Source organism: Fusarium verticillioides, chromosome 1 (genome assembly GCF_000149555.1).
Source record: "Fusarium verticillioides 7600 chromosome 1, whole genome shotgun sequence".
Classification (NCBI taxonomy): Eukaryota; Fungi; Ascomycota; class Sordariomycetes; order Hypocreales; family Nectriaceae; genus Fusarium; species Fusarium verticillioides.
In genome coordinates, this window is record NC_031675.1 from 1,151,866 (window position 1) to 1,166,170 (window position 14,305).

At 50.3% G+C, this 14,305-nt stretch overlaps 7 protein-coding genes and 1 non-coding gene across 9 annotated transcripts; 3 read left to right on the forward strand and 5 right to left on the reverse strand.

Annotated features, from left to right (window-relative positions):
* Positions 1-299: 299 nt before the first annotated feature.
* FVEG_09588 (hypothetical protein) lies at positions 300-2,032 on the forward strand. 2 transcript variants are annotated; one of them, XM_018898617.1, is made up of 4 exons: positions 300-515; positions 572-912; positions 967-1,275; positions 1,326-2,032. In XM_018898617.1, the coding sequence occupies exons 2-4, from the start codon at positions 655-657 to the stop codon at positions 1,698-1,700; spliced, it is 942 nt and encodes a 313-aa protein (XP_018756533.1). In that variant the 5' UTR covers positions 300-515; positions 572-654; the 3' UTR covers positions 1,701-2,032. The 2 variants fall into 2 exon arrangements, with proteins under 2 accessions (XP_018756533.1, XP_018756532.1); XM_018898616.1 differs by having other exon boundaries at positions 300-912.
* FVEG_09587 (phospho-2-dehydro-3-deoxyheptonate aldolase) lies at positions 1,743-3,700 on the reverse strand. Its single transcript, XM_018898615.1, has one exon. The coding sequence runs from the start codon at positions 3,442-3,444 to the stop codon at positions 2,029-2,031; it is 1,416 nt and encodes a 471-aa protein (XP_018756531.1). The 5' UTR covers positions 3,445-3,700; the 3' UTR covers positions 1,743-2,028.
* A 570-nt stretch (positions 3,701-4,270) lies between these two features.
* Positions 4,271-4,914, forward strand: FVEG_09586 (hypothetical protein). The gene is made up of 2 exons (XM_018898614.1): positions 4,271-4,702; positions 4,762-4,914. Exon 1 carries the CDS (start codon positions 4,312-4,314, stop codon positions 4,633-4,635), a length of 324 nt encoding a protein of 107 aa, XP_018756530.1. The 5' UTR covers positions 4,271-4,311; the 3' UTR covers positions 4,636-4,702; positions 4,762-4,914.
* A 128-nt stretch (positions 4,915-5,042) lies between these two features.
* FVEG_09585 (hypothetical protein) lies at positions 5,043-8,583 on the reverse strand (the record flags this gene model as incomplete). The annotated part of the gene is made up of 2 exons (XM_018898613.1): positions 5,664-8,583; positions 5,043-5,613 (listed from the first exon to the last, which is right to left on the reverse strand). The coding sequence occupies exons 1-2, from the start codon at positions 8,513-8,515 to the stop codon at positions 5,043-5,045; spliced, it is 3,423 nt and encodes a 1,140-aa protein (XP_018756529.1). The 5' UTR covers positions 8,516-8,583.
* A 441-nt stretch (positions 8,584-9,024) lies between these two features.
* FVEG_16619 lies at positions 9,025-9,140 on the reverse strand. The gene has a single exon (XR_001989309.1). It is a non-coding gene; the product is annotated as a 5S ribosomal RNA (ribosomal RNA).
* Positions 9,141-9,653: 513 nt separating this feature from the next.
* On the reverse strand, positions 9,654-10,039 carry FVEG_09584 (hypothetical protein; the record flags this gene model as incomplete). Its single annotated transcript, XM_018898612.1, has 2 exons — positions 9,654-9,842; positions 9,896-10,039. 2 exons carry the CDS (start codon positions 10,037-10,039, stop codon positions 9,654-9,656), a joined length of 333 nt encoding a protein of 110 aa, XP_018756528.1.
* A 297-nt stretch (positions 10,040-10,336) lies between these two features.
* On the forward strand, positions 10,337-12,973 carry FVEG_09583 (ribonuclease P/MRP protein subunit RPP1). The gene has a single exon (XM_018898611.1). It carries the CDS (start codon positions 10,863-10,865, stop codon positions 11,754-11,756), a length of 894 nt encoding a protein of 297 aa, XP_018756527.1. The 5' UTR covers positions 10,337-10,862; the 3' UTR covers positions 11,757-12,973.
* Positions 11,744-13,882, reverse strand: FVEG_09582 (hypothetical protein). The gene is made up of 6 exons (XM_018898610.1): positions 13,345-13,882; positions 13,203-13,279; positions 12,891-13,146; positions 12,809-12,835; positions 12,726-12,761; positions 11,744-12,678 (listed from the first exon to the last, which is right to left on the reverse strand). Exons 1-6 carry the CDS (start codon positions 13,384-13,386, stop codon positions 11,986-11,988), a joined length of 1,131 nt encoding a protein of 376 aa, XP_018756526.1. The 5' UTR covers positions 13,387-13,882; the 3' UTR covers positions 11,744-11,985.
* Positions 13,883-14,305: the final 423 nt, after the last annotated feature.

A 14,305-nucleotide genomic window follows, 5' to 3' on the forward strand; every position in this document is an offset into this window, starting at 1 on the left:
CGTATAGGCAACTATGGCTAAGGCTAATTATGCCTAAATTCAGAGTCAGAAACTGCTTCCTCACCAACCAAATGCCAGATTCTGGCTCTGGGTGTGATATATTTTTGTGGTTTGATGTATCACAAGCCGATATCTGAGACGTGTTTCAGCTTTGAATGTGGCCGGTAACAGCTCTAACTTTAGCAGCAGATCTCCACTAAACAGCTCGATCCTGTGCCGCCATTGGCTGTCTTGAGCTACCCCGCCATTGCCTACATGGGTGTCGACCTCCTCTCAGACTTGAAGCATCCACGGCCTGGGATCGCATCTTACAGATACTACAACTCTGCCTGAGTGAACCAAAGCTACGGGGAACCAGACACTTAGCATCACCCTTATAAGGCCCTTCAGCCTCGTGTTTTACTGCTTTAGAGTCCTGCAACTTTATTTGTCTGCTCTTGACTTGACTTGTTCTTTCTACCTTCACCCCCACTCGGACCCTTCAACCCCACCTGAGCAGTTCCGCCACTACCTAGGTACCTACCTACCTCTCTACCTTACCTGCGTCTACTCTCTAACTACCTTACCTTAGTGCCTCACTTTTACGAGCTCCATCTCCTCCAAAGCTCAATCTCTTCTCTACCTATCTCGATCCCTACAAAAAAGACATTCACAATGGTCGACCGTCCAAACAAGCCCTCGGCGCTCGCCTCTACCCCCGCCGCGCCTCCTCAACCCACCGTCGACATCACTCACGACAACTCCCGCGTCAAGGCCGTTCTTCCCACCGGCGAGAGCGTAGAGGTTCTTCTCCACGGCGCTACTGTCATCAGCTGGAAGGATGCTTCGGGGGCTGAGAAGCTCTGGGTCAGCGAGTCTGCTGCTCTTGACGGAAGTGCTGCTGTTCGAGGAGGTATTCCCATCGTCTTCCCGGTAAAGAACTCCAACACTCCCTTACAATAGCTTGTCTGATTTGTACATCTACAGGTCTTTGGTACTGCCCCCGACCACGAACCGGTAGCCAAGCTTCCCCAGCACGGCTTTGCTCGTAACTCGCGATGGGAGTTCCTTGGAAAGTCTACCAGCGAGGGCTCTAGCTCTAGCGTGAAGCTCGACTTTGGTCTTTCCTCCGAGAGCATCAGCGAAGAGTTCAAGGCTCTTTGGCCCTACAAGTTTGCCCTCATCTACAGTGTCTCTCTTGACCCTGAGAGTCTCAACACTACTATTGTTGTTACCAACGATGGTGACACTGCTTTCGACTTCCAGACTCTTCTTCACACCTACTTCAAGATCAGCGTATGTTGTATAGTGCTTATACGTGGGACATCATAACTAATATGTCTCAGGACATCTCTTCCACAGAGGTCACCGGTCTCGAGGACTCCGTCTACTTCTCCAAGGTCTCCAGCTCAGAGGCCACCCAATCCGGCGCCGTCACCTTCTCCGCCGAAACCGACTCCATCTACACCCCCGCCAAGGGTCCCTCTCACCCAGTCGTCATCTCCGAGTCCGGCACTCCCCGTCTCCGTATCGTCCGTGACAACCTCGACCAGGTCGTCGTCTGGAACCCTTGGGTCGACAAGTCAACCGGCATCAAGGACTTTACTCCCAAGGACGGCTGGAAGAACATGCTCTGTGTTGAGCCCGGCTCTGTCAAGGGATGGCAGAAGCTGGAGAAGGGCGATGCTTTCGAGGCGGCGCAGACCATCACTCTGGTCTGACTTGGCAAGAGTGAGGGAATGAGGAGATTCAAGATATGACAGTTTTTACGTAACGGCAGCACAATAATTTGAGATGGACATGATATGAATTAACTTGTGTTTTGAAAGACAAGCCCTTATGCTTAGATTAGAGATGAAAGAAGGTACCAACTCACAAGATCACGGCCGTCAGTGCTGTGTTTTATCATTCGAGATTTCTCATACCCAACCAAGTGTTTCAAAGTCTCATTTTTCTGCTTATTCCCAAGTTGCTCCCATGATATTCACTGCTCCTATTTTGTTCCAATGTACATTTTCTTCATGTCAAATTCTAGTGTCACTTATATGCTCAGGCCGATCGTGCCTTATTCTCTCTAGAGAAATGATCAGCGACCAGGAAAGCCAACTCGAGGGCCTGCTTCTCGTTGAGTCTTGGGTCACAGAAACTAGTGTAGTTTGTCGACAAATCATCCTCATCCAATCCCTCACTGCCACCCAAACACTCTGTAACAGCATCGCCAGTGAGCTCGAGGTGCATACCACCAAGGTTGCTACCCTCCTCTTTGTGAATGCGTAGTGTCTCCTCAAGCTCACGGTAGATATCGCCGAAACGGCGTGTCTTGATGCCTGTGGGTGTGGATAGTGTGTTGCCGTGCATAGGGTCGCATTGCCAGACAACCGTGCGACGGTACTCGGAGTCCTCAACCGCGCGAATATGTGTGGGGAGGAGATCGCGCACCTTGGCAGCACCGTAACGAGTGATGAGGGTGATCTTGCCAGGCTCGCGAGAAGGGTTCAGCGTGCGTAGGAGAGAAAGGAGGTCTGAAGCTGGTGTTGTAGGACCGACTTTGATACCAATTGGGTTGGCAATCCCGCGGAAGAACTCGACGTGGGCATGATCGATCTGGCGAGTACGGTCACCAATCCAGATGAAATGCGCAGAGGTATCATAGTACTCCTTCTTCTCGCCGTCGTCAGCTGCAGGAGTAGGGCTTGAGGTTCTTGCGGTAGGTTTCTCAAGCAAGCGAGTCAAAGACTGCTCATAGTCAAGGAGAAGACCTTCGTGGCTGGTGAAAAGCTCGACGGAATCAAGCTCCCCGGGACGAGCATTGATGACCTGCAGGAAGCGCAGGGTCTGCTGAATACTTGAAGCAATGGCTGAGTACTTCTCCTTGAGTTCCGGGTCTCTCACATGCCCGAGACCCCAGTCGAGAGGCCGATGAAGATCAGCGATGCCAGAGGCGAGAGCGGCACGGATGTAGTTGAGGGTCGCAGCGGAGTGGTGGTAGGCCTTCACAAGGCGGTTGGGATCGATCTCTCGATCTTCAAGGCGGAAGCCATTGATGATGTCGCCCTTGAAACTAGGGACTTCCTTTCCATCAACCATCTCAGTAGGACTAGATCTCGGCTTTGCATACTGTCCAGCCATTCGACCAATACGCACAACTCTCTTGTTGGTCCCCCAAATGAGAACAACACTCATTTGCAATAGCAATTTGATCTTGCTCTCAATAGGGCCTTGACGACAGTAGTCAAAGAGCTCTGCACAATCACCACCTTGGAGAAGGAAAGCATTTCCTTGTGCGACATCGCGAAGGTGAGCTTTGAGAGCAATGATCTCGTTGGGATGGACCAGAGGAGGAAGTTGGGTCAGTTCCTCAACAGCTTTAGCTAGAGGCTCTGCATCAGGGTAATTGGGAGATTGCTTAATGGGCTTTGAGCGCCAGGAGGAGGGTTCCCAGCCGGCAGATGAAGACGAAGCCATTTTGTGTGTAAGAGGTGGAAGGAGTGATACGACAGATTCAAAATTGGGCGGAATCAACCGCAAAAAAGGAAAGAAATCAAGTGCCCGACTTGATTAGTGTGTTGTAGTGTTTATATGAAGTTGTTGAATATTTGTGGAGGAGTTGAGGTTTCTTGTATCAAGAGGAGAGTGAGTGAGTGAGTCACAGAACAAGGACAAAGACGGGACAGATGGCCAAGACGCACCCTGGACTGCACCTGCACCTGGAACCAAAAAAAGTGAAGTTTAATTGAGTTGACAAAGAAATGTGGCGTTGCCGATGGTAGCCACTACCTAAACTTCAACTTTCGGCTTAAAAAGCGGCGCATGTGGCGTACCTACCTTAGACAATATGAACACCAACATAAGCATTTCTATTGTCTGGAGATTTTTAGGTGATGGTTTGGTACTATCAGACACAGAAGAGGATGTCCCTCAAATGTGAGGATGCGGCTATTATGCTTGTTGATATGAGCTCCTAGTTCCTTGCAGTTGAAGAAGCAGGATGGGCTACGAAAACCATTATTCAGATTACTTACAACGGCTGTGAGGTACAAACCATCCAATAAACTCGATTCTGATATTTCCGTCTTCTGTTCTATTAACTAAAACATGCCAACAGTCATCTCATGTTCTTCTATTCCGCACTCTACCTAACAAGCTTCATATGTCTCCACAACCAAGCTACCTTAGAACTGAACTGCCCCTCCAACCCCACCACAGCTTCATCTTCGTAGCGCCCTCTCTCCACTACCAACCACTAATCTTCACCAACTCTACACCACACCCTCACCTCCACTTCACTTCACTTCACTTCACTTCACTTCACTTCTACACATCACGACAATCATGACCGACGAAACGCCCTCTCAGACCGCCAAGTCCGCCGAGGACCGCAAAGCAGCCTCCGCTCTCGAGAACCTCGACGCCGCAGACTCACCTTCGACACCACAAAACGTCGACGCCGACGCTGCCAGCAAAGCCATCAAGAGCCTCGGCGGCGCAAACAAGACTTCTGCTGCCGCCGCTTCTCATAAGAACGTCAAGGTCGACGCTGCTGACGTCGCACTCCTCGTCGATGAGCTTGAGCTGTCAAAGGCAAAGGCGACTGAGTTGTTGAAGAGTAATGAGGGTGATGCTGTTAAAGCTATGAGGGCGTTTATTAATGCATGAGGGACTACAATAAGGCTTCCAATTTTGAAAAGTCAGCTCGGGACGGGAATTGGAAAAATGCAATGAGGTGCGATGTCCCATACACTAGCCAGGCGTAGCTACACAAGTGTCTCACAGTTCCAGCAGTCACCTTCAGTCGAGCCACAAATATAATGTCAATCGCCATGATGGAATTATCAGTATGTCAAACACAAAATATGTGTACTTTAATCAGTCAATCCTCCAAACGCCGAGTCAAAGGTCCTGTCCATCCCGTGGTATTCCATTCCATCCCGTCAAAACGAGTGATTGTATGCCATGACGTGTGTTCGCAATTCTAATGTGACCCATAAACTCCAGACCCGAACCTTTGCATGCACAATTACTCTACCTTCACCATATCAACAACACAACATCTTTACTTTACTCTATTGCCAAGTTCTAGCCAGAGGGCTTCCAATCTTGGGGGCAAACTGAAGACTCTTGCGTCGAGCCGCCATGAGGCGCATCAGGACGTTATCATCCTTGGTCTCGCTGATGATGCCAGCACCCAACTCACGGAAGGGGTTGGCCTTGGGAGGGCATGTTCGCATAAGGAGAGCATCCTTACTAGGGGAGTCACCCATGTCGTCATCGTCACCATCGTCAGATGGAGTATCAGGGACAAGGTTGGCAGCATAGCGAGCAATGGCCTCAGGGGCAGGAGTTTTGGGAACAGGGGTCAGGATGGCTTCGGAATACTCAAAATCCTCCATCTCCTCGTCCTCGTCTCCTTGATCTGAAGGGGTGTACATCCATTGTGTGCTTTCACGACGGTTGATCGGCGTAGAGGGAGCTGTGCGAGAGCTTCCCTTGGTAGGGCTGTTGACGAGGGTGCCGTTCATGTTGGCCAAAGCCTTGGGCTCCATACTCTTGCGGCGACGAGCTCCACCCCGAGGGACGTTGCTTGTGTCGATCTTGTAGGGACTTTCCTCCACCCAGTCGTTCTCACGCTCACAGCTATTTCTGGTTAGCACTGAATAAAACAAACTAGGAAGATGTCAACTTACTCAAGCACCCAACTGACTCCGACACACTGGACGATTCCGTTGCTCTCACGGACCTTCTCCAGTGTGCGCTTGCTGCCGTCCTTGAAGACAACATGTGTGATTCCAACCTTAGTGGACGTCACATCGTTGCCAGATCCATTGGGGTTCCAGCTCCATGACTTTAGGCACTTGGCACCCATCTGCGTGAGCAGCTCCACGAAGATGCTGCTGGCATCAGCTCCTTCGCTGGTGTAAACATCGACAAAGACCACAGCTCCACGAAGTAGAGCAGGGTCGACGTCACGTCGGGGAGTTCTAGCGGGCGTGCCCAAGGACGACCAGAGCTCAGACTTTGAGGGCGTGGCAGGGGCAGGTGTTGAAGGGACAGACGGGACCTCGGCAATGGTTGCGGGCATACTCTTTCTACCCTTGGTAGGGGAGTAAGAGATGACGGAAGCACTCCTGGTAGGCCCTGAGGGGCGCTTGGGAGCAACTCGCGATGCGCTGAAGCTGCGCTTCTTCAGAGGGGAAGGAGATGAGTCGTCTGCAGGCTTCAGAGGAACCTTTGTGGTGGTGTTGAAGGTCTTCATGACTGGACGAACAGGTGTAATGGGTGTCATAGAAACAGGGGCCTCATTCTCATCGCCATACTCTTGACTAGCCTCGGAGAGAGTGTCGTCAAAAGCTTCAGTATTGACAACCTCTTCAAGAATCTCGGGCTCCATCAGAGACATCTCATTAGCCTCGTTGGCCAACTCAACATCCTCCTCAGTGACCTCCATGTCATCAAAAGTGGGCTCAACAATTTCGGCAGTCCTGTCCGCCTGAAGTTCTTCCATACCTGCACGTACCGTCATCTCATCTTCGAAATAATGAGTCGAAGCGGGTGAGGCCTCAGATCGAGGAGTAGCTGACTTGTTAGAGAGCTTCTCTCCACCGAGAGGAGCCATCTTGATAGGCGTACTGGCCTTCCAAGAATCAAGTCGATCAGCGAGTGCGCTAAATCCACCCATAGAAGCACGAGAAGTCTTGGGTGTCTTGCGAACAAATGGTGTTGGGGTGGTAGGCGCTACACCCTTGATAGCCATGGTCTCATCCTCAGAGTCCGAGTCTTGAGAGGGCTCCAAATCCTTGTCCCTGAGCTGGAACATGGGATTCTGTTCTTGCTGGGGAGACTGAGCGGGAGTTGAATTCTTGGACTCAACTTCCTCAGGTACATCATCTGCCTCAGCATTTTCTTCGTCAACGGCCATGCTGTCCTCCTCGTCGGTAAGGTCGTTCACTTCTTCTACCACTTCTTGGACTGCTTCAGCCTCAGTCGCAATATCTTCACCAACCTCGACGGCAGTCTCGACTTCCGCCTGAGGCTCTTCGAGAGTCTCGATGATGGCGTCAACTGGAGCAGGCTCTTCGTCAGTCTCATCGACAATACCCATCTCTTTCTTCAAGGCAGGGTCAGCATGACGAGGAAGCACAGCAGACAGACGGCCAGGGAATTGCAAGTTCTCAATGGGGTCATTGAAGACATCGTCATCAACAGCATCAAACTCAAGCTCAGCTTGCTCTTCCGACATAAGCTTATCCGAAGATCGGGTAGAAGGGGCACGACTAGGAGTATCCATCACCAGAGGCTTCATGACTGGTGGTTCGCCCAGCTCCGCAACATCTCTAGGTCGCGGTTCTGTGACCGGCTTCAGTCCAGGCATGGCCCGTTTCGGAGGTGAAAGAAGAAGTGACGCCTTCATTGCTGATTGGGTCTGTTGAGGCTTGAGCGATGTTGCAAAGTTCAATCCCTTGATGGGTGATTGAGGTCGCTTAGCCGCCGACATGAGTAAAGAATTCTTGAACGAAGTACCTTCTGCAGCTTGCGTGGTGTCGTCCTGTGTCTTCTTCATTGTAGATCCAGGCAGAGCAACAGGACCGATTCGGCGTGCTGGCGATCTCATTGTGTCTTTGAGAGGCGAGGCTGGACGTCTCTTTGCAGGAGATAGGTTGATTCCGCCAAGGTCTGGCGGATTTGTGATGCTATCTAAAGCATTTGTTGACTCGGTAGATTTTTCGGTCGGCTCAGGCTGGGCTCTAGCAGCACTTGTAGGAGGCTTGATCGGGTTCTTCTTCATCGGTTTGACAGGCGGCATGTCACCGGCGAGTTCGTCCTCGGAATCATCGTCCCTCGAAACAGGTATCTGGGTAATCTTCTTAGGACTTAAAGGCTTGTTGTCTGTCGACTCGGCGAATCTTACCGCCGCTCTGGTCGTTCGACTTCCAGCTGCTCCTCCACGTTTGGCTGGTCGGCCTCTGATTCCTGGCCGAGCAGGCTCCTTGGCCTCGGTAGCAGGCTCGATGTTCTCTTTGTCAGGCTCTTGGAACTTGACAGCCTTTCTGGCAGCAGGTTTGGCGGCAGCTGTTGATTTTGTTGTTGCAGCTGTTGTGGTAGTTGTGCGAGTGCGAGTGGTTGTCTTTTTAGGGGCTGGTGCCGGAGCAGACTCTTCTGATTCAGCAGCAACAGCCTTCCGAGGCCGTCCCCGAGTAGCTCTGACAGGTGCAGCAGTCTCCTTGGGAGGTTCTGTGGCCGTCTTCTTGATTGCACGGCCTCTTGTGGGTTTCGCTGGTGCTACAGGTTCAACCTCAGATTCTTGGTCCTCAGTCTTCTTTGGTCGACCACGCGTTCTTCTGACAACAGCAACTTCGCGTTGATCCTCCTCTTCCTCATCCGCTCTTGTCTTTCTCTTAGCGGCTGTGCTTTTTGTGCCTGCAGTCGCGGTACTCTTTGCCCGCGCAGCAGCTGTGACGATCTTTGTTGTCTTGACCGAGGGATCAGTGGCCTTTGCGGCAGCTCTGGCCCGGGTCATTCTCTTGGGTGGTGATTCCATGGTGATTATGGTTCACTGTGTTGTTGGTGTATGGTTAGTATATGGAAAAAGAAAGAGATTAAGTAGACTGCATCATGTACAATGATGGATTTTGTTTATTGCAGGTCCCTGATCGGGTCGAGGGTCTTCAGTGGACAGGCCGTGTTTGGCAGCGTTGCTGGGCAACGGCCCGCTAAAACAGGCAAGGGTGCAGATCGTAGCTGCCAACCGTGAATGTTTGCCCCGCAACCGGGAATTATCAAATTATCCCATGTCCATAACGCGTATGGGTAAGTCTGTAGCGTGCTTCTAGACATCCAATGGAATAATTGTTGACTTTAGACACGATCAAATGTCTTGGATGTCATCGCGTCTCTTTCCCGCATACTCATTGGTTCTTGAATTGGAGATGAATCGGGAAACTCTCTTCTGGGGCCGCAGGAAGTCTACACTAATAATATGGGGAACTATCATCTCCACCAAATTCACAAAAAAGTGGCATCGCAATCAGAGACAAAGCACAAAAATTGAACATACAACACCAGGTATTCGCTGGTCGTCACCGACCCAACTACTAATCCGGCGCTTCGGAGCTTGACTATGGGAGAGCGGACGGGATCCCGTATTCTCTCCGAGCTTTGGTCGTATGTGAAAGGTGTGAAGCCAGGACGGACTTTGACGATTGACGGTTGCAGATACTAGGTGGTCAACAACACTTGGCTCCCTTAAGAGGAAAGGTGCCAATCGATGGTTCCTGAGACTGGGGTAGACATAAATGGTTATAAGAGGCAGAGCTGCCTTGAAATGTTCCTAAAAGGTGGTATCCCAAGATGAGCGGAAGTAGAATATGTGCTTCCAAAATGCGTCCAAATCATATGCCCCAAGCTCAATTTCACCTGCGCTTCATCCTCAACAAGATACCAAGGTCAAAGAGTCTCTTGGTAGCATAGAATTCAAGCGAAATGCTCTTTGTCGAAAGAAACCCAGCCATCGCCCCCTTCATAGGGTATCCTGATTCGCCTCAACACCAGGCTGTAACGCCTCTTTAAACAAACAAAAACCAAGAAGGCACTGTCGCAACATCGAACAGTTACAGCGCGCGCATACGCTACCCCTGTGTCGATAGCATATTCCTCAAAACTTGACAAGATCGTTCCTATTAACCATATCGCATAGGTGCCTGTCCTTGAGGTCCACCGTGAGGAGGTGCGTATTGTTGTGGGGGAGGTCCTCCTCCTCCACCACTTGTCACGGCCTTGACGTCGGGTCGGTTTACGAGAGGTTGATGGAAGTTGCAGATACGGCATGCGACATCGACGTAGCCAGAGATGGACAAAGGAATGATCGGCTGCGATTGTGGTTAGTCGGCAGTAATGAAGAGCCAGAGAAGAGTAGTCTTACAATCCAACAGAAGGTGAACCATGGGTTACTTTTCTGGACATGTGCTGCCATGTTACCACAGTGGTGACATTGAAATATCATGCCCTGATATTCCGAGACTTCCTTTCGGAATGTGTGCTCACCGCACACGAAGAAGAAAAACATGATTGATGTTTAGGAAGATTCGCCAGCAGGAAGAGGAGGGAGCGGTGTAAAGCCGCGGGCGAACGTTCGTAGAAGTAGTGAAGCGTGTGATGTGATGTGATGTGATGTGTTTAAGGGAAGTCAATTAATGCCGATCCAGGAGCTGGGGTTTGAGGTCAAGTGGCGCGTTGTGTAGTCGTGGTCTGGGCGGCGCAGTTTCTTGGCATGGCAGCTTTCAAGTTAAGGTCAAAGGTCATGCATGCACGTACCATGCATAAATGGAAGATACTAGCTTTATAACGTCGGTAAGAGATAAAGACTTGTTCTTCAGGAGTGCTAGCATCGGTTGTTTAATAAAGAAAGTATCTACACGAGAAGTAAGTATCATGTTCAAACCATGGAAGTGCCGGTATAGGAGAGTTTCCGTTTACAGGCACAACCTAAGAACAAGGTGATGACGAACCGGCAGGGGCTGGCTCTTAGTGACAACGCTCACTGTGCACGGACCACAGCTTTTTACGACTAGGTAATGGAAGCTCACTACTCAAGTTAGAAATGGATGCCTTGACTGGTGAGGCGTAGGGAATGGATTTTACATGGTGTTATTCTTCTATTCATGAGCTATCTTATACTGGTCATGATACTCTCTGAATTAAAATAGATATTCAATAACCCTTGTGTAATACGGCATGTCTCTTTTGCGACTTCTAAAGCGAGGGTGGTCGAGGGTAGTAGCTAAAAATATACTTGTAGGACCTGTAAACTTTGCGGCGCAAAAAAAATCTCGAGAGTAAATGCTAGCTTCCTGCGCAAAGCTTGCAACAAACCTCCACAACCCAGCATCATGATTTACGATCTGAATATCGCCTGGTCACCAACGACCAAAGATGAACAGCTTCTCCAATCACTCACTCGCGCATCGACGCTTGGATACTCAACCGTCGCGCTGAACCACACGCTCACGCTGCCGCTTCCCGCCAACAACACCGCGCCTTTCCCAACGATAGAACCCAAGCCAGGCTCCAAGCTTCCAAACATCCTCCACCGCGCGACTCTTCCTCTCTCAGATCCTTCAGCGAATAACTACCGAATCCCATCGCTCATCTCGACATACGACATCATCGCGGCCCGTCCACTGACGGACAAGGCCTTTCAGAATGCTTGTTTAACGCTCGACGTCCCCATCATATCACTCGACTTGACGCAGGATTTACAATTCCATCTTAAGCCGAAGCCATGCATGGCTGCTATCAACCGTGGCATCCGCTTTGAGGTCTGCTACGGCCAAGTGATTAATGGCGATGATCGAGGGCGCCCAAGGTTTATCTCAAACTTGCAAAGTCTCATCCGGGCGACGCGCGGCAGGGGCATTATGATTAGCAGCGAAGCCAAGAATGCGCTATCCCTACGAGCGCCTGCCGATGTGATAAACATGCTCAATTTTATGGGGGGGTTGAGCAACGAGAAAGGCTTTGAAGGGTTTGGCGAAGTGCCTCGATCTGTTGTGGTAAATGAGGGTATCAAGAGGAATGGATTCAAGGGCGTTATCAACATCGTTGAAGTGGCCGAGAAAGAAAAGGGCTCAGAAAAAGACGAGGCCGGCAAGAAACCAAAGAACAAGGGTCAAAATCAGAATCAAAAGCGCAAGACTGGCGATGAAGATACACAGCAGATCAGTAAACGGCAGGCAAAGAAGATGAAGCTAGCCTCGAGGAATGCAGCGAGCGAGAAGGAATAAGAAATTTGAGATTGGCGCTCTAGGACGCGAATAGGTAGACAGCATGGCATCATGATACCCATAGATAGATGCACAAAGCTGACTGGTATGCTCTGGAGACTTGCTCACATTATTATAAGACTAGCTACAACATTACGAGCACGAATGCCCATTCGAAAGAAATCCCCAAGTCCGTCTCAAAGTTTTTCACCATTCACATCATCGTCCCTAACGCATTTCAACCATAGACTCAAGGCTTGCCAGTGGCGCGAGCCTTGAGAGCACCGTTTCCTCCAACCAAGTTGCCCAGGTTGAGCACGCTGCTGAGCTTTGAAGGGTCGGACAGATCGATGGGGACTCGTGTCCTGGAAGCTGACTCGGCGTTGGCAGTAGTGGTGGGCTTGGTTCCGTCGAGAGCGGGCTGTGCAAGTCTCCCTGTGGTATCGGGGCCCATGTTGCCGAGTTCCATTGAAGGCGCATATGTCTGTTGCCCTCCTTGTGTGGAAGAAGCTTTAACCATGGGTTCTTCAATGGAACTGGCAGGCTGCTGAGAAGCGGTGGACTCCGTAGTAGCCCCTTGCGCAGCAGAAGTAGTAGTAGGTTGCTCGGAAACTACGGGCTGCGTCGTCGCAGGCTGCTTGATAGAGCTGGGTTCTACTGGCGCAACTTGAGTCGTGGCTGGTTGCTCGACAGAACTGGGCTCTTGAGGAGCAACCGCCGTCGGGGCAGGATTCTCAACAGGGTTGACAATGCTGGAAGGTTGCTGAGGAACAATAGTTTCCGATCTAATTGGCCCGACCACAGCAAAGGGGTCAGATGCGAGTGTCGTCTTGGGCAAAAGGCTCTCGGGAATGGGGATCGTAGTGACACCAGGGTTAAACTTCCCAAGAGCATCATCAGACTCAGCGGGGGCTTGCACGGTGTGAATCACGGTAACAGGCGCCTGGGTTGAGTCAGTATTAGATAGGAATTTTGACCAAAAGAACTTACTGGGGCTTCTCCTGGAACGATCACTGTAACGAGTTGCTTAGAGGAGTTAGTAACAGCTGAGGGATACAAGCTATGGGACTTACAGCCTGAGTAACGGTTTCAACGACAGGCTAGAAATCGTTCAGTTAGCAAAGAGGTTTCTTGAAATGTTTTTATATTACTTACAGGAGGAGCTGCTGCGATCTGGGTAACATATTGAGTCATAACTTGAACCTGAGTGACAAATTGAGTTTGGACTTCGTTGACGACTTCAGTCTTGGTTTCGGTGACAGTAACTGGAGGTGCGTTGATGGTAACGGTGACAACCTCGCCAGCAGCAGCTTCAGCTTCGCCCTGAACAGTCTGAACAACAGTTGCCGTCTCTGTCTCGGTAACTTTTTGAGTAGCAGTTTCAGTCTCGGTGATATAAGACAGCCTCAGTCTATAGATTTGTTAATACTGAAAACTCAACTTTGGTGTTTTGTGGCTTAAACTCACCCTTCGAACTTGAGTGCATGAGCAACACCCTCAACCTCTGCCTGCCTCTTTTTCATTATCCCATGTCTTCCCGCGGCCTATTCGAGTCAAAGTCAGTCTCATGACTCTGTCGCATCTCGGTGTGAGTTTTGAATATCCTCACCTGCGCAACATGGGCGGCGGTAAGCCAGAGTAACAACTTCATGATGATCCAAGCTCTTCCCCAATAGGTTTCAGAATTTGATTTGGTGTAGTGAGTGAATGTTCCAACAGTCCAGCTGTTTATGAGTTTTTACGGTCCAGTTGTAAAAGAGCGGCAGATATAACAGTTCGACAATAGCGATTAAATCTTGGAGATGATGATATGTCGAGTAGGTATTAAAAGTCGTTCAGTCAAAGGGACAGTAAAAGAATGATTGCCCGGGGCAGAACAAGAAGAGAAGCCGTGACGATGGGTAGTGGTAGCACCGCCGAGTCCAAAGCCCGGGCAGCACCAAAACTTACAAAGTCAATCAGTGAAAAGAGCGAGCGATTGACAAGGTCACGACGGATAGAAAACAATAAACATAACACAGCAACACAATTCAGAATTCAGAATTCAGAATCTAAAAAAAAAGGTCGGAAGCAAAGGGAAGGGAGGGAGAAGAGAAATGGGATGATTCAGGTTTCTTCAGACCCAAGCCAAGCCGCGCCTCTCCGCCGCACACACCGTCGCAGACGAAGCAGGGGCACGTCTTGGTGCATCATGGTTCAGGAATCTGAGGCTCAAACGGAGACTTGTGACGCTTGGGGTTAGGACGGGCTAGGGTTGCGAGTTTGGGGATGAGCTAGGGTACAGGGGTAAAACGATGCTTTCGCGACAAGGAGTTTGAGGGAATCAGGCATATTATTTGGTGATGACTGAGAGACTGGGTTCACGATCTGCAGTGTAAGCTCGCTAGTTCGATAACTTTATCGGCATTGTGTATAAACTCGCAGTTTGATGGCCACATCCCGACAATTCAGCTCAATATCAAAGTCTTGATGAAGAGACTTGGCGCTACCTGTCAAGATGGGACTAAAGGGGGCTAATCAAGGCACCACCGTTTGCCGGGGCTTGGCAATAGTTACCGAGACGAGATATG